General features: G+C 47.0%; 1 protein-coding gene across 1 annotated transcript in view; it reads right to left on the bottom strand.

Moving 5' to 3' along the window:
- Positions 1-250: 250 nt before the first annotated feature.
- Ezh1 (enhancer of zeste 1 polycomb repressive complex 2 subunit) overlaps positions 251-26,263 on the bottom strand; it is a 37,029-nt gene continuing 11,016 nt past the window's right edge. Inside the window, exons 3-21 of the mRNA XM_032914428.1 lie at positions 25,412-25,532; positions 25,166-25,294; positions 23,445-23,564; positions 21,973-22,093; positions 19,716-19,892; positions 18,569-18,671; positions 17,897-18,060; positions 17,435-17,526; positions 13,202-13,382; positions 12,219-12,415; positions 10,173-10,264; positions 9,256-9,296; positions 8,400-8,525; positions 4,818-4,996; positions 4,194-4,289; positions 3,769-3,850; positions 2,975-3,055; positions 2,475-2,559; positions 251-2,256 (exon numbers count right to left, since the gene is read on the bottom strand). Coding sequence (XP_032770319.1) covers positions 2,196-2,256; positions 2,475-2,559; positions 2,975-3,055; positions 3,769-3,850; positions 4,194-4,289; positions 4,818-4,996; positions 8,400-8,525; positions 9,256-9,296; positions 10,173-10,264; positions 12,219-12,415; positions 13,202-13,382; positions 17,435-17,526; positions 17,897-18,060; positions 18,569-18,671; positions 19,716-19,892; positions 21,973-22,093; positions 23,445-23,564; positions 25,166-25,294; positions 25,412-25,528 — 2,244 coding nt within the window. The 5' untranslated portion in view covers positions 25,529-25,532 and the 3' untranslated portion in view covers positions 251-2,195. The remainder of the gene's footprint in view (positions 2,257-2,474; positions 2,560-2,974; positions 3,056-3,768; positions 3,851-4,193; positions 4,290-4,817; positions 4,997-8,399; positions 8,526-9,255; positions 9,297-10,172; positions 10,265-12,218; positions 12,416-13,201; positions 13,383-17,434; positions 17,527-17,896; positions 18,061-18,568; positions 18,672-19,715; positions 19,893-21,972; positions 22,094-23,444; positions 23,565-25,165; positions 25,295-25,411; positions 25,533-26,263) is intronic.

Below are 26,263 nucleotides of genomic sequence, written 5' to 3' on the forward strand. Positions count from 1 at the left end.
CGGATCTCTGAATTCAAGGCCAGCCTGGTCTACAGATTGAGTTCCAGGCAGCCAGGGCTACACAGAGAAACCTTGTCTCCAAAAACCAAAACCTATGCACCTGACAGGGGCTCCACCTGGTCACCCTACCTCCCACCCCTGCTCCCAGAGGATTGTGGGGATCAGAGTGCTAAAGCTTCTACCCAATCTGTTCCCATGCCACCACCTCTTATGCTTCCAGCCCAAGCATGCAAGACACAACTTGCCAAAATGGACTCTAACACTTTATTAGATAAGAGGTCACAAGCCACAGGGCTTTAAAGTGCAAGAAACTCACTGGCAATAAAGCCGCATGTACGCCAGTTCCCCACCAGTCCACAGCACCTCACATTATCATTTTACATGACGTGGGGCACAAGTGGAGAGGAGGGGTGAAACCCGTCATTAAAAATAGAGGACAGCAGGAACCAAGAATGGGTGTCTGGAGGAGCATGAGTATTATTGGCCTGAACTGTGGTGGAAGGAGGGGCTGCCAGTGATGCTTGCTGAGGGAAGGCTGAGGTCAGTCTAGAGCCGACATGTTTTAAAGCATTCCTCATGACCAGTCCCTCCTCCACCTGTCTCTGTTTCCCAGAGAATTCATGAGTAATTCAGAGCCTGTAGCTAGGCTTGAGGGTATCCCTGATACACACAACAGACACAAACCATTGGCAGATGTCAATTTCAGAACTGTGGTAGGGACTAGCATGATTGGGAGGTGGGCGAGGCTACTGTCAGGAGCTGTGGGGTGTGTGCCGAGTGTGAGGTACACATGTACCTACCAGTGCAGTGAAGGAGTGTGTATGTGCACAAACATGCATGACCCATGCAAATCTCTAAGAGGCAGTGTGGTGGAAAGGAGCCTGGTTTCTTTGGTGGAGAAGGGAACGGTTAGCAAGGACCACGGGAGGAGCTCTGGTTCTCCAGGAAGCAAGAAGCCTGTCCCCATTCTAACACTGCCTAGGGCAGTCTATCTGCCCAAGCCCTTTCCAGAACATAGCCCTGTGTTCTCAGCACATCAGATACAAGGCTGACTAGTTTTTGTTCTTGTGTCAAGCCAGCTCCTCCTGCCTCTCAGAAGATGAGATAGAACTGGAGAATCTTCTACTCTCTTCCTCCTACAGAGGTGGGATTTGGGTAGGAACCCCAGAGACCTTGGCTTAAGCTCCACTCTATGCTCTAAACCTTCTACAGGAGAGTTAAAGTGCGTGGTTCTGTAGGAGTCCCAGAGGACGGTGGTCTGCCTGCCACTCTACCCTGCACTGTGACACGCCCCCACCCACAAACACAACCAACAGCAGGTACTACAGATAGGAGAACCCAGACCCGCAACACCTCCCTCTGTCTAGATAGACCCAGCTACCCTGAAGAAGCCAAGCTGCTCCCTGGATAAGCCTCTGAGGAATGGAGGGCCTGACGCCAACTGCAGCTTCACTGACCTGGAGTACACGCTCCAGCCAGGCACTGCCCCGTGCTCAGCAGCGGCCTAGGCATGTGGCCATTGAGCCAGGACTTCGGAAGGGGTGACTTCGGAAGGGGTTGGGTCACTGGTGCATGCTCCTAGGAGCCTCCAAACGCCCTACCCCCCCCCCCCGAATCTGTAGGATAGGCCTCTGCCAGGGTCTAGTTGGCTCTTCCTATATCTACAGGATGGGGATGTAGCTTTCCCTCCGGTATCCTTAAATTCCTGCTTTGATGTCACGAGATGCATCTCCCTTTGAGTTCTGTCTGCATTGCCTGCCAGGCTCACCTTTGACCCCGAGCACCTGCAGGCTCCAGGCACCTGGTTTCACTTAGCAATGCCTGACAGCTAGTGACATAAGAACTCTCAATTTAGAAAGCCGAAATGGTAGCACTGGTTGATTCCTGAGGGCCCACAGCTTGGGAGCTGAGGAAAAGTCAAGCACTGATATCATCCCAAGCCCACCATCTCCTCTCCTCTAACATGGAGGTGCAGCTTCTCACATCTGAACTCTCCTGGGAGAGCAGGTCTTCACCGCCTGTTCCCCTTCTCACTGAGGCAGTGTGTCATCCCCTTGGAATAAAGTGGAGGCCTAGTTATGCAGGAGTGGGTGGGTTTTCAGCATGGAAGACATTGCAGGAGCTGGAGCAGCAGTGGTGTATGCCTGAAGCCATGACAGTGCAGCTACCACAGCACTGGCACAGGGCCCAGAGGGCTAGAAGACGTCCGTTTCCCTTTCGATGCCCACATACTTGAGGGCATCAGCTTGGCTGTACCTATCCCAGGGCAGGGAGGAGGAACCGGGTTACTCTGTGATTGACAAGATGGGGGCCCCTCCTGCTTCCCTCCCACCCGATTTCCAGCAGCCATTCGTAATGTTCCTGGTTCCGAGGCAAACAATGACAACTGTAGACCCTCTCCTCCCCCCACTGTAGCTGCTGCAAGCCCCAAAGCAGTTCCAACAGTCACTCTGCATCCTTCCCAACCACCTCACCTATAATCAAAGAAGAGCTCTTCGCCAGCCTGAATTGCTCTCTTGGCAAAGATCCCAATGCGGTGATCTCCATTCACCATGACCACTGCAGAGAGGAGAGGACAAGCCTAGGCTAGCTTCCAAGCCTTCCTGCTTATTGACAGGGCAAGCCTGCATTCAGGAGAATACTGGGCTGGTTTCTCCAAATTCCCAAGAGGATCAAATGGAAATAGAATGTAGTCAAGAAGGCAGGCACTTATCTCTCTGCTTTTGACTCAGCTATTCCAACAGTGAGTTTGGGGAAATGGTGACCTTTTGAATCATGGTTGTAAATTTTTACTGTAGTCAGTGGAAAAGGCCAAGTAAGAAAGGAGAGGCCTAAAATGATGGCAGCCAGGCCACCAAGAATCTCCTTGGAAAATGGTTAACACAGCCTTGAAAGTTGAATGACGGCTAAACATCACAGGCTGTGAGGAGTTCACTCGGCCCGCCCGCTCCCTAGGCTCTGAAGACTCACTCACCTTTGGCATAACAGTTGGGGTTCACTGAATGGTTTGCAAAGCGAATTTTGTTTCCTTTCCGGGTAGCATCCACTACAAAATCTACATGACATAAATCAAAGAAAATCATGAGTGTCCCAGGAATCTCTATAGTTGGGGGGTGAGGGGGGTGTATACAAGGTCTAGCTCTGTGGCCCAGGATGGCCTAGAACTTACTGTAACCCTCATGCCTTAGCCTCCCCAGTGCTACGATCACAGGTATGTACCACTGTGATCAAAACAGGCAAAAATATGCCTGTTTTTGTTTGTTGTTGAAGACAGGATCCCCTGTGGCTCAGGCTGGCCTCAAATCTGTGGTAGTTCTCTTGTTGTAGCCTGCAAATGCTGGGATTAGACATGAGAAATGAGCCTAGTTTCAACCCCCCACTTCTTTAGTTCTAGTTTAGGATCAGTTAAGTGGTAACAGAAACAATGTAGTCTAATGGGAATGTGAAGCCCAGAACAGTTAACAGGAGATGGGAAAAGCAGAGCCTGCCTCCTCAGGTGGGGGCGTCCCCTGTGGGTCCTCCCTCTGAATTTTGGACCTCCTCCCATCTACTGGTTGGGGTAGCATCTCAAGTGGAAGTGTCCACTGTTCCCACTCCAAGCAGAACTCAGAAATGAAGCAGATCCAATGAGGCCTCAGAGCTCAGCTTAGCATTCTGTTAGAGGAATCTGTTGACAGACTCAGTGTGGTTTGAACCTGGATCACAGCAAAGGTTGCTTAGTGTAAAGACTTGCACATGATCACCTTGGTACAGAAGGCCATGCCATACCATTGTTGAGGTTGAAGAGGAAGCTGGACATATATTTATCATAGACCTTCCCTCGTCGATCAGCCTCATCCTGAGAGATGAGCTGGAGGAGCAAACAAGGAAGAAGAGGGTGTCATGCCCGCTCGAGGTATGACACTGTCGGAACCGGGAAGGGGCAGTGCAGGAGAGCAAGACCCTGCTAGCCCCATCCCTACCCAGAGCTGATCAGGGTGAAGGCTAGAGAGAGCCAGACACCAACACTTGACAAACAGTGGTTTGTTTCAGGATTGCAAACAGTTCTGTGGGATTCCCTGTGAGGCCACATGAAAACTGGGCTGAGTTATTTAGAGACTAATTAATTCACAGAAGCCTCAGCCACAGAAAGTCAGAGAGTTTCTTGTCAGTATCTTCCCAGTAAGAACACGGGCTCAACCTGGAACACTCACCTCACCACAATATTCAGAAATGAATTCGTTCTTCTGCACAGACTCCTTGATGAAGGTGCCCCATCCGGCCACATCGGAAGGGGCCAGCAGCAGGTGCTGGGGGAGAGGGAGGCAAGCCTTAGATGGCAGGCGGGCTGAGTGGGTGTGGGTGCTTTATGTGCACGTGTGTGATGGGGGCAGGTGGAAAGAATTACCAACTGTCAGGGGAACCTGAAAACAGAAAAGGTCCAAACCATTTCACGCTTGAGGGGGTAAGAAAAACTGGAAATGGTCAGGAAATAGGATACTTTCTTCCTCTTCCTTGGGGACCTCTGGGGCTGAGTCTGGGCTACACTATAATGTAGGCAGTAGCACAGGCTACACTGGGCCTGAAGGCAGAGGCTGGAGGTAAAGGGCTCGTCTCCCATGTGTAGAGACCTGGACTTCAATCCAACACCAAAGGGGAACAGAATGGTACGTACTCCTTTGCTCCGTTTGGTAGAATGGAAAATTAGATTAATTCGACCACTGGCAAAATCTGTCAAGCACTTTTACATACAACCCCTCCGAGGAGCCAAAGGAACAATGACATCTGGGGACATTTCTTCTTTCCCACTATGATCTTGACCCAAGAAAAGACCTCACCTTTTTGAGGCCACGCTGGATGCTGCAGTTTTTGCAAGACACCACCTTACAGTCCCAGTGCTCTGAGGCCCCGCAGGTGAGGCACAAGTCAGGGTCACACTCACGAACGGCCAAGTAGCAAGGACACTGCTTGGTATTGCACTGAGTCTTACAGCGACAACCAGGGAAGCGGTTCTGGCCTGAGTGAGGAGATGGGGTGGTTAGGAAGCCCGCACTGACACAGGTCAGACTCGGGGACAGCAGAGCAGTGAATGTGACACGGCCAACCAAGGACTCTCGGCACAACAGGCAGAAGGCTCCTTCCCTTGAACATCTGGCTTTCCCCTTAGACAAGGAAGTGCCTCCTTCAGGGCTCAGGACATGGCTCAGTTGGTAAAGTACTCACCATGTAGACAGGAAGAATTGAATTTGATCCACAGAACCCATATACAAAAATCAGGCATGGGAGCACCTTGTGCTTAGAACCCCAGTGCAGGGAGGGTGCACACAGGTGGATTCCAGATTGCCTTAACTAATGAGCAAGCCTTAGCTGCAGTGAGAGATCCCATCTAGAAAAACAAGGTAGGTGGCTCCTCACAAATGACGCCCAAGCCCAAGGTTGACCTTTGGCTACACATGTATGCACATGCGCACATGTGCTTACACAGAAACAAACACACTGTGAACAAATTCCCAACAGACAGGAAGGCAGGTGTAACGACCAAGTGTCACCTGGAGATTTCCTAACAGGGTTCCCCTCTTGTCCTTGTTGACAGAGTTTGGAATCGAGGTGGAAAGAACCCTAAAGAAAATGAAATCAGTGCTTTTCACAGTAAACCCTCCTCTTCAACACAAGCATCATCTTCTGAAACGAACGCATCCGCTCTACGCTGCCCCCCTGCCCGCAGCCCTCAACAGCTCTAGTTATTATCTACTGTGGCTGAGATCGCTATCTGTTCCTTGTCAGGTGACAATCACAGCACAGATGCCTGGGCACTGCCCTCTGCAAACCCAGAGGCTGCCATCTACTGCTTGGCCACAAGCAGGAAAAAGGGGAAAGGTATGGTGGGTAAGAAGTGGACAACTTTTCTGCTGACACCACCCACTCTGTCTCCCACCAGATGTGTATGCACCTATGTATGTATTTTTATTTGATGTGGGTATGTGCGCCCACGTATCTATGTGAAACAAATCCACAGAGGCCAGAAGAAAATAGCAGATTCTATGAGTAGAGTTATAGCTGGTTATGAGGGTGCTGTGAACAGAACCCAGGCTCTCTGCTTTTAACCACTGAACTGTCTCTCTAGCTCCCTCCTACACATGTATTCTTAAATTTAATTATTTGTGTATATCTTATAATTCTGTATATTATTTGTGTATTATTTGAGTATGTGCACCTGAGTGCAAAAGCCCTTGGAGGCCAAAAGGTGACAATAGATCCCTCAGAGCTAAAATTTTATTTCCTTCCACTCCGGAGGCAAAGACAGGTAGATCTCTGTGAGTCTGAGGCCATCCAGGACTGCACAATAAGATCCTGTCTCAAAATGAATCAAAATATACCAACAAAATAAACTCCAGCTAATAAGAAAATATTGAAATCAATGTTCTTTATCCTGCTCACGTAATACATGCTGGGGAAAGAGTTCTAAGAGAACTTCAGCTAGGATGAGCATACAGACAGAGTCTAGCAAGCACAGGTCATAGAGTCAACAGCGAGTCTGCAGTTATTACAGACATAAAGAATCCACACAGGGGCTGAAGAGACGGCTCAGCAGTTAAGAGCACTGACTGCTCTTCCAGAGGACCAGCGTTCAATTCTCAACAATCACAACCATGAGTAGCTCCAGGATACAACATCCTCATACAAACATACATGCAGATAAAACACCAATGAACTTTAGAAAATTAAAGAAATAAATAAAAGACTCCGCGTGGGTCCAGCGTGATGGTGCACACCTATCATCCCAGCAGCTGGGAGGTGGGGCTGGAGGAGCAGGAGGTCAAGGTCAGTTCCAGTTCAGAAATGTTTGCTCAAACTGCTAAAAAATTCTACGCATGTACTCTTTTTCTTCTCTTCAACCTTTTCCCTTTAATTACATATTTAGTGGGTGTGCACCCACGTGTGGGGTTAGAGGACAGCACAGGAATCCTTTCTTCCCTTTCCTCATGTGGTTCCAGGATCTAAGCAGCCCTCTTTTTTCTTCTCTTCTTTCCCTTCTCCCCCCCTCTCCTGTTCTCTCTTTTGAAGCAGGGTTTAAGCTGGGTTCAAGGCCTGCGTCATTCCCAATGCTGGGGTTGGTTATAGGTAGGTGCTCCTGTATGTACTTGAACAAACCTGGAGGTGGTAGGTGTTGCTAAGATATAGTTTCTTTAGTATCACAGGTTGGCCTTGAACACTGATCCTCCTGCCTCAGACTCCTACAGTGGAGTTCCAGACTTAATTACAGTTACACACTACCACACTCAACCCACATAACTTTTTTTGTTCGCTTTTATTTTTATTTATGTCTATGTGGATGTCAAATGTGCATGGATGTCCAAGGACAGAAGAGAGTGTCAGATCTCCTGGAGCCAGAGTTACAAGTGGTTGTAAACTGCCTGATACAGACGGGTGCTGGGACCAAACTCAGGTCTTCCAGAAGAGCAGAAAATGTCTTAACCACTGAGCCATCTCTCTAGCCCTACACTCTTAAAAACATCGCCCTAGAGAGGAGACCCTGAATGCACCTTAGCAAAATCTCCTGCTTCTCAGCGCTCCTTGGAAGCAGATGGAGAAGCATCATATCTAGTTCCTGCTTCTAGAGTCCCCACTAAAGGCTTAAAAATGACGTCCACAGCTAGGAAAGGTGGTCATACCTATAATCTCAGCTACCTGTGAGGTAGAGTAAGGAAAATTGCTTGAAAATACAGACCCCGTAGGAAGGAGAAGAAGGCGGCAGGAGATGGGAGGGAGAGAAAAGTCTTTTTGGTGGTGGGGGCGTGTTTTGTGACGGGGGTTTTCTGTGCAGCCCTGGCTGTCCTGGAACTCAAACTCACTCTGTAGACCAGGCTGGCCTCAAACTTTAGAGAGCCGCCTACCTCTGCCTCTAGAGTGCTGGGGATAAAGATGTGCACCACCACCTAGTGTTTAGTTTTTTTTGTTTGTTTTGTTTTTTTGAGACTTTATGAACTCAGGAATTGAGTAGAACAGGGGTTGGAGAGACAGCTCAGCAGCTAGGAACAATGGCTGCTCCTCCAGAGGCCCTGAGATTGATTCCCAGCACCCACATGATGGCTCATGACTATCTAACTCCAGTTCCAGGGGTTTTTATTCCCTCTTCTGACCTCCTTGGACAACAGGTGTGCCCCACAGTGCAGACATACATGCAGGGAAAACACTCATATACATAAAATAATAAAATAAAGTTTTAAAATTAAAAATAAGAAAATAGAACACACCAATCCCCACAACTTGGGGATCCCACCTTCCTTCCCTGTAGGATGCCTAAAGCCCAGCAAAGGGAAAGGAAAAGTCTACAGGCAGCTAGGGGGCAGGAGAAAAGAGCCTGGGCAGTCCAAGGCCAACCACTTTGGTAGACGATGGTGAAAGCAGGGTGCTCTTACAGTCTGGGCTGCACTGGCAGAACTTTTCACAAAAGTTCTGGGTCATGATGCAGGGGCATGTGCTGTCACAGGGACGGTCCGGGTGGTCACAGGGTTGGTAGTTATACACTTGTGTTGAATTGTTGTCTAAAAGAGAGAATAGAGCAGGACATTGTTGCGACCAGGCTGCCTTGATGGCCTATCCCCCAAATGTTCCAATGCCCCAAGTTTGAAGCCGGCTTGTCCCAACCGTGACCCTGGACACACTCATCACCTGATTATGTGGCTGACCCCGTGCATAAACAACAGAGTATCTGCTTTGTGGGCAGGGTGTAGAGATGGCCCGAGATAAGAAGGCAGCTACTTTAAACATGAAAAGAGGCCTAGAGCTGGCAAACAGCGTACTAGGAAACTCAAGAGACCACAGGCTTAGAGTTTATCTTCTGAGACGGCGTCTTGGCTGTAGTCGTTGGCTCAGCCCTAGAGAAGCTGCAAAGAAATCTGCAATCTGTAGAAGCAGCCAGGGCCCACAGGAGAGCTACAGGGTGCAGCAGGGCGATAACCACAGGGTGAGGCCTTAATCTGAACTCTGTGTGTGTGTGTGTGTGTGTGTGTCTGTGTGTGTGTGTGTGTGTCTGTGTGTGTGTGTGTGTGTGTGTGTGTGTGAGCCAGGAGCCTAAGATGGAGCCCTTGACCTTGCACATGTATCTGAACTCTGTGTGTGTGTGTGTGTGTGTGTGTGTGTGTGTGTGTGTGTGTGTGTGTGTGTGTGTGTGTTCCTGTGAGCCAGGAGCCTAAGATGGAGCCCTTGACCTTGCACATGCTAAGCGTGCACTCCACTTTGCTCTGTCCCCCACCTTTCTTCAACTGAACTCACCTTTCTTCAGCTGAATTTTCCTGCAGTGCGCAGCCCACAACCTAGGGGAAAAAGAAAGACAGGGCTGAGCGTGCAGGCAAATGACAGCGTGCCCTGCTCTGAGGGGCAGCTTAACAACTGTAAGGTACCCTTTCTGAGTATTTAACAGGAGGCTCCTCCTCCCAAAATGAGAACCTGGACAAAGCAAAAGTCGTGTAACTGTTGACTCACACTACCGCTTCCCCCTGTCCCCACTTCTTCCCTCGCCAGGCAGAACTCTAAGGTGGTGGATGAGAAAGACTTTTCCAGTGAAGATGCTGACAGAGAAGAGCAGAAGAACTTCCTTTCTAGTAGAGCTAGAACCACCTCCTTTATTTGTCTGGTAATACATTAGGGAACCTGGCCATCAAAGACAGCGTCTCACCATGTAGTTCTGGTTGGCCTGACACTATGTAGATCAGGCTAGCCTTGAACAAACAAACAGAGACCCCTCTGCCTCTGAGGTCTGGGATTAAAAGTATATGACCATGCAAAGCTATTACTTTTTTTTTGTTCAACTTCCAGCCAATAAACAGCACTGTGTATCTCTGAAAAACAACACTACAGTTAAAGAAAGGGAACAAACTCTGCAGAGTGGGGAAGATGGTCAGCACCCAAGAAAGGGAAAATAATCTTAGTGAGTGCAGAGCCAAAGGCCAGCCATATCGGACTGGCTAGACAGCTAGCTCAGAGCCCTCGGGGTGAGCACGGGGAAGGGCTGGCCCCAGTCACAGGTCCTGAAGGAGTTATGAAGACACTGGCTCTCATCTGAGTGTCCCAGTGAGATGGGCTGGCTCTGCCAGTGCAGTAAGTGGCCAAGGGGGAGGCAAGGGTGACCCCAAGGAGGTCAGAGCAGAGATAACACGAGGAGCCTTAAGAGTCCTTTGTGTAACCCTTGCCTGTGTTTTCTTTTCTTCTTCTGTGAAGGGTTCATGAGCTCATCTGTTGGCAGCTTCAGGATAAGTGATTCTTTGACTGCAAACTGAAAGACCTGGAAGAGAAATGAATAGGACCAGTCACATCTCTGGGATGGGGACCAGGCAGGTGACTGGGCCAGGTGCTGGGCTTGTTAAGAATCTGGAATTTGCAAGCAGCTAACAGGGCACCTTTTTAATAGAGAGAGGCAGGATGTGGCTGGGATGGAGGTCACTGGCACTGAAGGTTTAGTTAGACCCGGGAGGCAGAACTCCCGAGCCGGTACTGCTGTCTACCATTCTGGCTTTTACCTACCACTTCTCAAGCCACAGTGAGCTGCCTGAGTAGCTCTGTGTTTTTAGAAAGAAAACTGCAGTTGCTGAGGGAGGCCTGATGGGAAGGGTGTCACTGGGCTAAGCACTAGCTCCCTCTGTCGGTAGAAAGGTACTAGGGCCTTGGCTGTCTATCAGGGCAGCATTTAGGGAAAGCCGGCTCCTCTTCCAGGGTCCTCTTCCTTTACAGCACTCATTTCTAGTGTCTCCTCCCTCATTTTCTTTATTCCCCTCTTGGCTACAGAAACATCTGATGTCCTGCAAAGACTGTAAATAGTATCAGGAAAAGACTTGCTTGTTTATGGTTTTCAAGACTGGGTTTTCTGTGTAGCCCTGGCTGTCCTAGAACTAGCTCTTTAGACCAGGTTGGCCTGGAACTCAGAGAACTGCCTGCCTCTGCCTCTCAAGTGCTGGAATTAAAGGTGTGCACCACCATGCCCAGCTGTCTTTTTAAAAAACACATATAATCTACAGACTTTTAGGTTAAGGAACCTGTGCTGTGGGCTGGCAATACAATGGCTGAGCAGGAAAAAGCACTTGCCGGGCAACTCTGATGACCTGAGTTTCGTCCACAGATCCTATGGCTTAAGGAAAGGACTGATCCCAAGAGTCGTTCTCTGCCCTCCACAGAAATGCTATGGCAACGCACACTTACACACTTACATACCACATGCAGACATAGTAATAAACATAATAAAATTTAAAAAAGAATCTGGGTTGCAAGGAAACAGATCTGGGCTCTGAAATGAAAGTGCAAATCCCTTCCTCTCATAATTCTCCTTAGCAATCCCATGAAGGAGCGTGATGAAGCAGGCGCCCAAGGCCTTCAGAAGCGCCTGGCTTAGTAATGCCATGGATGTGCTCCTAGGAAGAAACCATGCAGGCCTGCAGAAGTCAGGGAGCTGTGGGGTTAGGGTGTCAGCATTGGGCTCCCTTCTTGCTGGACAAACTGGCCCAGGCACTTGATTCTCATCTCTGTTCTGCCCTCCTTTCTCCTGCCATTTCTTCTGAAGAATTTTACTACATTTCATTTATTCATTGCGTATGCATGTGTATGTTTGTGTAGGTGTGTGTGTATCATAGTAAGTGTGAAGGCTGGAGAACAACTTTGAATAGATGGTTCTCTCCTAACGAGTGGGTTCTGGGGATCGAACTTGGGTCATAAAGCACCTTTAGTCTGCAGTCTTTTCTTGCCTCTGGACCATCAGTGCACAAGGTGCTATCAAACTGCATTTTCAGGTATGGTATGAGCAAGAAGGCTAAGGTCTGCACCCAGGTATTGGAGTGGCAATTAGAAAGCCAAGTGACAGGAAACTTTGAATACAGCATGTGAAGGGCTGGGCATGGCAGCACACACAACTGTACTGCCAGCATCTGGGAGGCAAAGCAGGTGCATCTCTGGGAGTTCAATGTTAACTTATATGTTAACCTATAGCCTACATAGTGAGCTCCATTCTAGGCCAGCCAGAGCTATCTCAAAGAAAAAAATTTCTCTCTCTCTCTCTCTCTCCCCCCCTCTCTCTCTGTCTCTCAACACATGCACACATGCACACGCATACATGCACGCGTGCATGCGCACTCCCTGATCTAGGAGAAGTTCGCAAGACAATTACTGTCTGGACCCAGCCTGCTAAGGTGGTGGAGGAGGTGAGCAATGAGGAGAGAACCCACTTTCATCCTGTTGCTCTCAGGAAGTACCTGTTTGCATGTCTTTGTCCCCAGAAGCCTGGCTATTGAGCAGAAGTTGTTGAAGTAGGTGCCATGGAAGACTCGGAAAAGAGATTCTTCAGCTCCAGTCCATTCCACGGGCTCTGAGGGAGCTTCCACAACACAGAGCTGAGGTGGGGCTGGACTAGCTTTCTGCTTCGTGGGGGTCTGACAGCGAGAGTTAGCCTCTGAGCAAGGGAGAAAACACACATGTGTGGAATGCAGCTTGTTGGCAGCCTTATGTCAGAAGTGCACCGTTCTGATTTGAAAAGAACATTTAGGAATGGAAATGTTAGCTGTACATGGGCACCTTCCTATAATCCAAAGTCAGCAGGATCAGGACAAGTTTGTGTGTGTGTGTGTGTGTGTGTGTGTGTGTGTGTGTGTGTGTGTGTGTGTGTGTGTGTGTGTGTGGTGTGTGTGTGTGTGTGTGTGGTATCTGTGTTTCTGTGTGTGTGTGTGTGGTATCTATGTGTGTGTGTGTGTTATCTGTGTGTGTGTGGTATCTATGTGTGTGTTATCTGTGTGTGTGTGTGTGTGTGGTATATCTGTGTGTGTGTGTGTGTTATCTGTGTGTGTGTGTGTGTTATCTGTGTGTGTCTGTGTGTGTGGTATCTGTGTGTGTGTGTGTGTGGTATCTGTGTGTGTGTGTGTGTGTGTGGTATCTGTGTGTGTGTGTGTGTGTGGTATCTCTGTGTGTGTGTGTGTTTGTGTGTGTGTGTGTGTGTGTGTGTGTGTGTGTGTGTGTGTGTGTGTGTGTGTGTGTGTGTGTGTGTGTGTGTGGGTCTGTGTGTGTGTGTGTGGTATCTGTGTGTGTGTGGGGGGGGTATCTGTGTGTGTGTTATCTGTGTGTGTGTGTGTATGTGTCTGTGTACCTCACTTTCATTGCTTACAGATAAATTGGTAGAAAAGATGAATAGTTTTTTAAAAGTTATAAATATTAAGAGATTAGGAGCTGGGCATTTTCTGTTTACCTGATGAACTGGAGGCCCAGTCATTGCCAGTGTCTCTGTCACTGTCTCCTTCTTTAGTCTCGGCCATAGCAGAGGCGGATGTATTGGAACAGGAAGCACTGACCACTGGGTGCCTTCGGCGGCGGCGCCCAGAGCACTTGGACCGAGGGTTATGCAGCATGGCGTACTCCTTTGCTCCTTCCTGTGGTGAACACATTTCAGGACAGAAACAGGAATAGGCACAGTCTCTAAGTTGATGCCACCATCATAAAACTGTGCACAATGATACTTTGTTTTTATCTGTTCAAATGATGTATGAAGTGTGACCATATTATAACAGTGGTTAAACATTCCCCAAACATGGAAACATCCCTTTTCACAGAAAAGGTATCCTAAAATCTTAAAAGATATAATCTATACATCTTGAGCTTTGAGGAGCATCTGAAATTCTTCCCGTGTTAGCCATCTGGGATTTGAGAACATCCCCTGCGTATGAACCGAGGGTCAGAGGGGTTGGAGCCTGCTTCGGAGACTGTAGCTCCACGTTCCAGAGTGGATAAAGAGTCAGGGCTCCTTTCCCTAGGCCACTCTCTTCACAGATGACCACAAAGCTTCCGTTTCAGCTAACACACGTGTGATCTTTGAATTACAACATAATCTACCACTGTTTAACTTAGAAGCTTCTCCCTAAATCTGCATAAGACTCAGAAGAATGCAGAAACTATAACTTAGCTCGGCCATAACTGCCTCCCACAGATTTCTACCTGTTTCTCAGGAATAGTATATTGTGTTTTGAAATTAATTGGCTCTGATAGCACTCATGCTCTCCACTCTGAATACACAGCACTGGCTTCCTATATTCCGTGTACTTTCTTCCTCTTTTTTGTTTTGTTTGTTTGTTTGTTTGAGACAGGGTTTCTCTGTGCAGACTTGGCTGTCCCAGAACTTGCTCTGTAGATCAGGCTGACCTCAAACTCAGAGATCCACATGTCTCTGCCTCCTGGGTGCTGGGAGCTGCACCCAGTCTTTCTTCCTCTTTTTTTCAGTGCTGGGAAATGAATGCAAGGCATTGTACATGTAGACAATTGCTCTCCCGCTGAGATATATCCAAGTCCTATAAATATTAGCCCAAAATACTGTATTACCATAAATAAAACCCGATCACAGAGCTTGCTTCTGAGAATCCTGGGGTCAGAGAACAAGGCCAGTGATGCTCTGAGAAAACAACTAAGTCTAGAACACAGGTCATCCCACAAGACTGAACCTGCACGAGGAAGACATGAGGGCTGGATACCAGCACTCGGGAGACAGAGGCAGGCAGATTTCTGGGAGTTTGAGGCCAGTATGGTTTTCAGAATGAGTTCCCAGACAGCAAGGCAAACAAAGTGAGACCTTGTCTCAAAACAAACAAACAAACAAACACAAAAAGAAGAGATGAATGATGGAATTGTCTGATGTAAAAATAGTAAAGTATCTTATGTGAAATATGGTCTCTGCCTAGATAATGTGTAGTCAAGGATGTGGCTCCCGGGAAGGGATGTGTCTAGCAAGCATGTCACCTTGGCTCTAATTCCTGCACCAAAGTCTTCACAAACATCTGGATAAAGATGGGAAAATATTTCAAGTCCAGGAGGGCTTCTTTTGATTTCTTTTGGACATTAAAAATGTTATTTAAGAGCTGATGCAGACAAGTGCTGGTACACACCTATAATCCCAGCATTTGAGAGGCTGAACCAAGATCTTGAGCCTGAACTATATTTCAGACTAATCTAAAACCAAAAAGTTCTTATTAAAAAGTTGGTAAGCCGAGAATAGCTCAGTGTTCGAGCACCTGCCTAGCATACATGTGGCTGTAAATTCAATTCTCAGCACTGTAAAAAGGAAAAAAACCTAAAGAAACTATAAACACTGGTTTCTCTTCAGTCTTTTGCCTTCTTCTGAAGCTTTTTATAAGAACTGAGTCCTAGGGGTTGGAGATTTAGCTCAGTGGTAGAGCGTTTGCCTAGCAAGTGCAAGGCCCTGGGTTTGGTCCCCAGCTCCGAAAAATAGAAAAGAAAAAAAAAAAGAACTGAGTCCTAGATTACCATTCCAAAGGCTTGCTTTGGCGGGGCCAAACATCTTGTTATGATTAAAGACACTGTCTGTAAAGAAAACAAAAATAGGGGAAGATAGCCCAGCACATTAGACAGGTCACACAAATGTATGTGTGTGGCTCTCAATTGAACAAACACACACACAGGGTTCCAGAGTGGTGACCCTGAGAAGAGTGATGACCTTTTGAGTTAATGAAGTGCTAAATAATAATAAATATTGGAATAATTTTAAAAGGACGAGTTATAGATCAGGACCTGAATCTGAACAACACTGCGAGCACTGACTTATCTGTTACCCTGCTGAAGACGGTCCAGAAGGCACACGGCTGTGCACTGTAGTTTTAACCAATGGCGGAAACTGTGTGAAGCAGCCGATCCTTCGCCTGAGCACAGCCTGTTACATAGAGAACTGAGCAATGCCCTCCTGTGGGGGTTGTTCTGGACAAGTACTTTCCCCCACCCCTTTCCAAAGTTACCTCCCCTTCCCCTGCCTAGCATCCGAAGTCTAAAAACAAGTGACATCTTAAGCAGTAAATAATCTACGTGCAGACTGACAGGCCCCGAGAGCAGCTGATGGCCTTCAGATAGTACAGAATTCTGCATTATCCTTCAGTTTGTGCATCGCCTCACACAGACCACACAGATTACTGAGGTTTAACAGTAGTATGTCTGGGCAGATGACTCAGTGGGTAAAAGTGCAGCTGACCTGAGTCTGATTACCAGGACTCACACAGAGAGAAAACCAACTCCAGAAAGTTGTCTTCTGACCTCTATACATACACTATTGACACGCCTCACCCAAAGCTCAAAATAAAGGATTAAAATAGGTCTGCCCACAGAACTACAGAAACTAGCCTCAGAAGATCAAGATCTACTGATATGTGCTCGTCGGCGATGAAAGGACACCTGCCCCAGATGACCAAGATCTCACCCCCCACACACAGCCCTCCAGCAAAGCACCACATAGCTCCCCATGTCAAAGCCTCCCTTCCCCAATCCCCCATCCTTTCTCCCACTTAGCCCTGAGGAGCCATGAATGAAGGCTGGCAGCAGAGTCAATGGTGGCCCCTTAGCAGTTGTCCTGGGGAGTTCCTGTTACTTCCCTTTCTCCTTGCCCCCATAGTTGTCACCTTCCTTTGCCCAATTCTAAATCCTAATGAGAAGTTCACCCAAATGATCAAGATATTAAATGCTAACTAGTCTGTCTTTCCACATACAGCATGCACGGTACCAGATAACGAGAACACAGGGACTCCTTACTGTTTACAACTGTGCATCAGCTCAGAGACCATGTGGCTACTCTGAAGGTTAGAAATGACGTATCTGCCTACGTAACTAACTGTATGGATTTACAAAGGAGGCTGGGGACCACTGGGCCAGTCAGAGAACTTTTCAAAAGAACACTCCCTGAACGACCAGATCCTCGTCAGCCAACTGCCATCCTGCCCACTCCTCTGTTCCTCCCTGGAAGCCCTTTGAGTTCCTTCGTTCTCTGAGACGTTTTTTTCCAGGATTTTCAAGACAGGGGTTTCTCTGTGTATCCATGGCTGTCTTAGAACTCACTCCATAGACCAGGCTGGCCTCGAACTCAAAGATCCATATGCCTGTCTCCTGAATATTAAAGGCATGAGCCATCACGCCCATCGAGATGGAATCTTAAGGTACCCCACCACCACATCCTCAGGATGCCAGCCAGCTGTTGAGTAAACACGATCTTCCCACCAACTCTCTCTTATCTTCCAAGCATTGGTTTTGTGGAGAAAACAGCATATATGCCATTCACACACACACACACACACACACACACACGCACGCACACTTTGCTCTATTATTTTTTTCTTTGACGGTGCTGGGGCCCAAGCCCAAGACCTCTAGCACCAACACACAGGTACAGACCTCTTTGCTCTAAATTGACAACAGTCTCAAACTGAAGTTTAGGTAGGTGATATTTAAAGCAGAAAATCCTTTACTAATGTTCATCAAATCTTACCCCATCAGCCCAAAAGAAAGACTAAAAACCCATTCTATCATGTCTGGACCGCCTCTGCAGTGCTGTGGGCTGACTCACTTAGCATGTGTTCCCAGACAGAGAAAGTTCAAGGACCATTTCCTGCTCAACCTTAAACAGAGCTAACCAAGCCAGGACAGCTTATGGACTTACCAGCCAAAGGAAGCAGTCTGCACCACATGGTTCTGGCTCAATCTTGATTTCTCTGTTCTTCCTTTTGTACACATTAGGGGTGGCATGGAAAGCTAGAAAACAAAAGGCTGTAGTGTTTCCAAGGCTCTACCCCGACATAAGAGGAAGCAGGGAAACCGAGTCAGGGAGCTATGGCAGGTATTAACTCCATATAAAGGTGACCCAAAGGGTACAGAAAATTTAGCTCTCATAACTATACAATCCTTTCAAAGACGGGAGGCACCAAGGGACAAGCCCAGTGTTTAATTAAATTGAACCTATCATGCAAACCATATCAGTGTCACCGAGCAAATAAAGGCAGACCTGGCCTTTTGTGAAGCCCTCGCCAGAGCAGGAACTGGGAACTCCACAGAGTAAATACACAGGAGGAATTGGGCTGGGGTGGGAGGAGAGAAGCACTTCACACAGAGCAGCCCCACTCACGGTGAAGGAAGCAGTCGTATTTAAAACAGCGCCGACAGAACAGGGTGTGGAAAGAGTGCAGAGACTGCTCCCGCTGCACTGACTTAGCATTGGGGCCATCGATGTTGGGTGTGCACTGAGGGGGAAGTGCATTGGGGTCCGACATCTCTGTCAGCTCTCGATACCTGTAAGAAAAGAGAGAACTCCTCTTTAGGAAACTCCCCACTGTAACCAGGGGAACGGCCATAAAGGGTTGGCGTGCCAAGGGAGGATGGGTGGTTTTTATAGGCCTGGTGGGTGGGACGATAAGCAGCTAAGCGGACATGCTGTCGGAACTGTGCAGGGCTGTATCAGAGTAAGGAGAAGGTGGCTGGGTAAGTTCGGTGCTGGTAGAACTATCCAGAAGGACAGAGCAAGTTTTCTGCTCATTCAGCCTCAAAAGCAGCACAGAGAATGAACCCTCATATGACAAGGGACATTCAGAGGTAACCAGACAAGAAAGTCAGAAGTGCAGGCAAACCATGGCACACAACAGGGCTTTTTATTAAGCAAAAGATGGGCTTGGCTAAGAATCTGTTCACGAGGGGTTGGGGATTTGGCTCAGTGGTAGAGCGAAAAGAGGGGGGAAAAAAAAAAAAAAAAAGAATCTGTTCACGAGCCTGGGTGTAGCCTGAGAGGAACGGCTTTCCCTACCTCTCCTTCATGTCATCAGGGACACCATTCTCGGGGAACATGGAAGCGATGGCGCTGAAGATCATGTCATTTGGAAACTGTTTCTTGGAGCTCTTTTTGTTGCCTGAATGGGAAATGACAGTGAACTCGTGAGTGTAGGCAAGGCTGTCTGGATTTCCCCCTTGGGTGCAGCAGAGTGATTAGAGCTGCTGTGCTCATCCAAACCTCAACTATATTGACAACAAAGTCTGTAGTCCTGATAGAATCAAGAGAAGGGTCTCTCGGAGGTGAAGACGGACGGACCCACCATGACACTGTGCTGAGGAGTGGGACTGACACTGGGACTCTTTCACAGGAAGAGAGACATGTCTCTGGATATACAATTAAAGAGCAGTGCAAGTCCGTAATCTGACAGCCCCTTCTGTCCCCAGTCTTATGTGCATGGGCATGTATGCAGATGTGTGTTTGTGTATGTGGGCACACATGTGGGCATGCATGACAGCAAATGTGAGGTCCTGAGGCAGATTTCTAGAATCATCTTCCTCCACTCCTCTTCCACCTTATCCTTTGGCCCAAGATTTGCCAACATGAATATTCTGGCTAGCCATCTTGTCTTGGGGATGCCCTTTTGGCCCTTAGAAGGCCAGAAGTACAGACAGGTTTTCCCCATTCTGCATTTCCATGGCTCCTGGGTATCTGGAGACCTCATGCTTGCATAGCAAACTCCACAGCCAAGTAATACTGAGTTAAATACTAATGACTTGGAAAATATTTATAAAATTAATAAGATAAAAGTTTATATCATGCACCCATATGATCTCAATTTAGTATCATGATGATTTATTTATGTACAATTTAAAATCTACAAGAAATAATCAGATTATTCCAATGTAGCAAGATTGAAGTATAATCTTATTTTCTCCTTTATATCTTCCCAGATTTCCCAAACACACTAGAATTAGAAATAGCAGTGATTATTCTAGAAGTTGTTCTACTTTTCTTCAGCTACTTTAGTCAGCTGAAGCTATCAGTTAATGACCAGTTTTTTCTTTTAAATAGACCAATGAGAAGCATGAATATTTTTTAGTGAATAATACACTTCTCAAGTTTTCCCTTCTTTCCTGTCCCTGTCAACTTCAAAATAGTCTGTGGGAGTGGGGCTATGCACCTTCGATAGCATGGCGTTTCCGCTTTCTTGTCACTGGCAGGTCCTCTTTGCTGTCATCCTGCTTTCCATCGGAGGTGTCATTGTGCCCTTCCTCCTCCTCATCCGAGTACTGATTGAGGGCATCTACCAACTCCAGAAACACAGCATCGCTGATCAGCACAGACCCAGGGATCATCTCTGGAACACAAGGAGGAGAAAAGTGAGCAGTGGTGGCCTCATCTTTATAGGTAGGGTTCCCCCTCCTACCCACTTAAGACAGGATCTTGGGGCTGGAGAGATAGCCCAGTGGTTAAGAGCCCTGCCTGCTGGGCTGGGGATTTAGCTCAGTGGTAGAGCGCTTGCCTAGCAAGAGCAAGGCCCTGGGTTCGGTCCTCAGCTCCGAAAAATAGAAAAGTAAAAAAAAAAAAAAAGAGCCCTGCCTGCTGTTCCAGAAGACCCGTGTTCAATTCCCAGCACAGCTTACAACTATCTTTAACTCCAGTTCCAGGGGACTCAATACCTTTACCTAGACATACATATAGGCAAAACACTGGGACATTTAAAAAGACTGTCTTATCAGGTGTGGTAGTGCACACCTCTAATCCGAGCACTTGGAAAGCAGAGGCAAGCGGATCTCTGAGTTTGTGGCTAGTCTATATAGTGAGTTCTAAGACAGTCAAAGCTATAAAGGGAGACCAGTCTCAAATTTCTGTGGCCACTGTTAGCACTGGACTTGCTGTTCAAAATCTCAACAGCAAGCCTAGTACAAACTTTGTGGTACAAACTTTAATCCCAGCCTTCGAAAGACAGGGCTCTACAGGTCTACAGCCTGGTCTGCAAAGCAAGCTCCAAGACAGCCAGGGCTGTTAAACAGACAAACTCTCCGATTATCAAACAGTAACAACAAATGCATGCCAACAACTACAAGCGAGGCAGAAAAATAACAGTCAAGTGAAAAATCGCTTGGCTTTGTGCTATGTCTCAATAGTGACTTCTCTTAATCAAGACACTTTTTTTCAAAAATCATAGTCCATTTGGTTATACTACAACTTGAAATAATGTCTTTGAACACTAGAGGGTGCTGTGGGTGCACTTTTGAATGTGCAGGGCTATTGGCTGGCATCTGCATGGGGAGTCAGGCCCTCTTCTTTCTCCCCACTGAACTCAGGGCTGTGGGCAGGCTAGGCATGAGCTCTCACTGAGCTATATCCAAGTCTCACTAGATTGCCTAGTCTGGCATTGAACTTCCTCTGCAGCCTTAATCAAACTTTGAATTTGCAACTCCCCTGCCATAGCCTCCTGAGTTCTTGGGACTACAAGGGTGCACTGCCATGCCCAGGTCCCCTTTCTACTTTTTTTTTTTTTTTAATTCTTCAAAATAGGATTTCTCTGTGTCACCCTGGCTGTCCACAAATTCAGAGATCCTCCTGCCTCTGCCACCACATCCAACACCTCCTCCTACTTTTTATTCACTAACAACCTTTTCTAGAATTAAAACTAGGACCTGGCAAGATGATGAGGCTCGCTGGGTAAAAGCACTCGCTGTCAAACCTGGTGACCTGAGTTCAATCCTTTGCATCAATTAACTCTTTGATTTCCATACCCACACTGTGGCACGTGTGGACTGCATCCCCCAAATAAATGTTTTTTGGTTTTGTTTTAAATTACAACAGGGGGCTAGAGAAACCATTCAGAGGTTAAGAGGACCAACCCAACGGACCTAGTCCCAGCACCCACATGGCTGCTCACAACCTTCAGGAACTTGAGGTCCAAAGAGATCCACTGCCCTCTTTTGGACACTGCAGACACATGGTACACAGACATTTGTACAGGCAAAACAACAATACACATAAAATAAACAAACAAAAACTCAAAAGAATTAAAAAAAATAACAACTAAGTTCAAATGTTTTGCTTTGATAAAATAAGGATATTTAAGCCAGTTTCTGAGAATGCAGAGGAAACTGGACTGAAGTACTCTGACAGAGACGATATGCCCAATGCTCTCCTCAGAGAAAGAGAAATGAAAATCAAGATGGCCTCTGACGTATTTATGGAAAATGTCAAAGATTAAATTCACCTGTTCAACAAATACCGTCCTAGCCACCGATTGCTAGGCAGTTCTTGTTGTGGCCCCGCTTCTTTTGTAATATAGAATTCTAATCCTAAGTCCTGTCATCACACTGGAATACTCTTTAGCATGCGCCTACAGGGACGGGACAGAACAATGGCAGCAGTGTGCGGGCAAAGCCCTCCTGCAGCGAGCCCAGGACCACTACCTTCTTCACCATGGACTTTGCCGTCATAGTTGTTGATCAGCTCCTCAATGAAAGTTTCGTCTTCCTCCTTCACCTCGTCACCCATGTAGGGAATATTGCACAAAACCGTCTCATCCTCCACCTGCGAAAATGATGGATTCATCCCATGAACCACCCTGTCTCCCTCCCTCCTATCCAATGGAACATCTGCTGCTGGTCTTTCTTTGGCCTGAGTCTCTGACATGCCTTTTAAGGATCAGCCATTTTGTTTTGGCAACAAAACCTTAAATGAAGGGGGCAGCTCTACTCTTAGGGGGAAAAAAACAAGTTTAGTCAAATATCAACCACTAGCTGTTTACCTTGACATTAGCACTGGTATGTCCCAGCCTAAAATTTGACTACAGGTACCGTAAAAATAGAAACATCCTCTTCCCCATAATGAAGAAGCATGGTTATAACTCGTATCAACACAGGTCATAGACGTTTTAGGGCAATAAATAATACTAAAGGAGAAAGGTGTTCAGCAGAGAACACAGACATACACCAAGGCTAAGCAAATGCTCTATCACTAAGCTACACTCCAGTGCCAACCTAGTCATTCTTCAATCCCCGGGGATCAAGTAAAACCACCCGACAGTTTTACTCTGAGAGATGACTCCCTCCTGCAGACCCTGTCTTAGTCTAATCAGGAGCACTGCTCTCAGTGGGCAGATGATGAGCGACAGGATTAGAGGAGAGAGGACCAGATCCTAGCAGGCGTCAGGATAAAGGACTACATGAAGGCACTGTTACCCACAGCCACCTCTGTTCTCTCCGCCACCTTCAGAGCACCTTGCCATTAGAGGATTCCGAAAGACTTGCTCCATCAGCAGAGATGGCAAACTGCTTAAGCCTAAAGGGTCTGACTCAGCCACATTTAACTGTGAGTAATATTATAAAGTTGGGTCAAGGTAATAAGAAAATTGGGAGTCTTGTCCTATCTCGTTAATTAAAAAAAAAAAAACAAACCCAGCCATCAGAAGTGTATTTTAGAGAGCACCAAAATCTAACAGGATAGTGCAATCTGCAGTGTGAGAGTGTGTGTGTGTGTGTGTGTGTGTGTGTGTGTGTGTGTGTGTATGTAAGAGAGAGACAGAGACAGAGAGACAGAGACTGTGTGTGTGTGTGTGTTGGGGAGGTGGGTGGAGGACACATATATGTAAAGGTCAAAGGAAAACTTGCAAAAGTCAGTTCTTTACTCCTACAACATGGGTTCTGGAGACAGAACTCAGATTGTCGGGCAGATTGGTAGCAGGTGCTCTATCTGCTGAGCCTCTCTGCTGCTTAAAATATATTTATCATTTCAGAGCGAGTGAGTTACAATAACCTTGCACTCTCTAGGTCCAAGTTTTGTGGCATGCCCTGACAGTCTTTACTCTAAAAGACCTTCACACAGATCAGCATAAAATGACAACACAGTTTTAAACAATTGTGTCAGCGTTTTCAACACATACCATGAAGTTCTGCTGGAGAGGGGACCAGGAATACATGATTGGAACCAATGCAACTGTGTTCAGAGACCTCATCAACATATCCTGGCTGTCAAAACCTGGGAAAATGCTCTCTATGGTACACTGAAAGGAAAGCAGTGATTCACAGTGAGTAAGCACAGAACTCAAGAGAGGATCAGCTGTAAGTCAGCCACCACAGCATCACTCCCACAACACCGGCACTCAGGAGGCCGAGGCAGGATAACCGCGGTGTCTGAGGCCAGGCTACCCTACGGTGAATTTCAGGCCAGGCTAGGCCACAGAGCAAAATGAATGACAACAAAACTATAAGAAACACTCTACAGTTTCCTTCCAAAAAGATGCTGATATTTTTCTAACCTCTTTTCCCCCGTTGAGGGCCAAGATTACAGATGTGTGTCATCATGCCAGTTTAATGCAGAGAGAGCTTAGGATCAAACCCAGGGTTTCATGTGCGCTAAGCAAACACTCTACCTCTGAGCCACACCCCATCCCCATATTCTTTGAAATCTTCTTAGATTAATTTTAATTATGTATGTATGTATGTGTGTGTGTGTGTGTGTGTGTACGAGTGCAAATGAGTGTGAGTGCCCACAGAGGCTAGAAACATCAGATGCCTGGAGTTAAAGGTGCTGGGAGTCACCAAAGTGGGTTCTGGGAACCGAACTCAGGTCCTCTGCACAAGCAGTAGTCTCCAAATTCTTCTAAGCTATTAAGTTGGGCAAGTGTTAATGGCAGCTCCTACAGGGAACCGCTAACCTGACCAGCTGTGGAAAGCAGGGACTGTTGCTAACTCACATCTGTGTCTCTTCAGAGTTTGAGGTAACACTTGCCATACCCTACAGATGTTTGCATCTGCCAGAGTATGGGTCTCCTAGAGGATCTCAGAATCCTGGGACTTGAGATCAGAAATGCTTTCTAACAGATCTCGACTTTGGATACAGCTACAGAGGTAATGGAGACTGCACATGGGGAAGCAAAGTGGTGGACAAATTAATTATATCCTGCTTTGGGAATGCTCACTGGTCTTAAAACACTATCAGCTTTTAGAATTAAAAAAAAATTTTTACCAGGCCATTAAGATGACGCGTTAGGTAAAAATGCTGGCCACCAAATCGACGGCCTGAGTTCAACTGCTGGGACCCACGTGTGGGAGGAGCACCTGTGCATGCACGCATGTGGGAACACACACACAATTTGAGCATAATAAAGACAAGCAACCAAAAATTAAAAATATTACCTCTTGAAAGCAAGAGTGCTTTTCTTCCCTTTTAAACACAGGCTCTACAGTAGCCAGGATGACCTGATTTATTACGTAGCCAAGGCCAACCTCAAACTCCTTACTCTTCCTGCCTGCACCTCTTGAACTGGGCTGTAAAGGCACGTGCCACCATACCCAGCGACGGTGTGCTTTTAAACTTACGATTCAATTGAACAGTAAACAAACATTCATTTACAGTAAGGCAGTCGCTCTGATCGGCACACTTCTGCCCATTACCCAGAGAATTCGTCTCCTAGTATCTACGTTTATCAAACACAAAATAGGACGCTGTGGACAAAAGAATCAGTAAATGTTTTGTTTTTCTATGAAAAGTCACAACTATATTCATTAACAGAGGACGATAGGCAAGATGGTTAATTTTCAAGCTAGATTTATAACTTCATGTCCAAGGAGAAAGGAGGGCTAGCTCAACCCCTGAAAGTACCTTTTTCAGAAAAGGGTGCCCACTCACAGGCTTCATTGGCTGAACAGGCTGGACGCGAAGTTTCTTCCACTCTTCATTGAGGATTTGGGTTTTTTCTTGAACTTTTGCAAAATTTGCCACATACAGAGCCTAGCAAAGGCAAGGCAAAGACTGTCAAGAGTTTAATGCAGGTCACAAAGGAAAAGCCCCTAAGTGCACAGCGGACAGACACAGAGACACAGCCTTGCTCTTGGGAGCCGTCTTTACCTTCGCCCCCATATTTGCCTGGAGCCGTTTGAGCTGCCGCAGCCGCATGTATTCAGACTTCACCTTTCTTTTCCAGTATGTGATGCATTTGGAAGTTGGGGGACTTGCTATATCCATTTTCCTGGACTCAGAAAGACAGACATGACAAACACCACTTGATTACCTGGGAAGGAAGACTTCCTTGAATTTAAATGACTGTGGTACATCAGAACGCCCAAGTAATGAATTTAAATTTTCCACTGAAAACAGGTCTTGTGGGAGTAATTTCTGGTCTGAACTGTGAAAACCTGCAGTGCGTGTCAGCCTTTAGTGCCTTGCATTACACTTAGAACCGCAGCAGCATGGTGCAGCTCAAAGTGCAGAGATCACGGTGGACATGTGTGGCTCTAGATTCTAGCCCCGGCACTGCAACAACCAACGAAAACGTCGTAGAACTTTTGAGAATACCCATGTCTAATCTCATCACTCGGGAGACAGAGGCAGGAAGGCCAGGAGGTCAAGGCCAGTCTGCTCCATATAACCAGTTCCAGGCAACCCTGAGCTACAGAGCAAAAGTGTCTCAAACAACAAAACAGGATGAACCTCAATGGCAGAGGACTGGCCTGGCATGAGCCAGGGCCCAGTTCAATCCCCAGGCAATCCCTGTCCTCATAGCTATTAAAGACTTGATTTTTTTTTTGGATCCATTGATGACTATTCACTAAATTCAAATTTACTTTTGTTACTTTTAATTACAAGTATGTGTATATCCGTGGATGTGCACGTGCATGAGCTGAGTTTTTCAGCGTTTATTCAAACCTCACTGAAGTCACAAGCAGTTGTAAACAGCCCAACGCGAATGTTGCAGCTCAA

The sequence above is a fragment of the Rattus rattus genome, chromosome 9, assembly GCF_011064425.1.
Source record: "Rattus rattus isolate New Zealand chromosome 9, Rrattus_CSIRO_v1, whole genome shotgun sequence".
Lineage (NCBI taxonomy): Eukaryota > Metazoa > Chordata > Mammalia > Rodentia > Muridae > Rattus > Rattus rattus.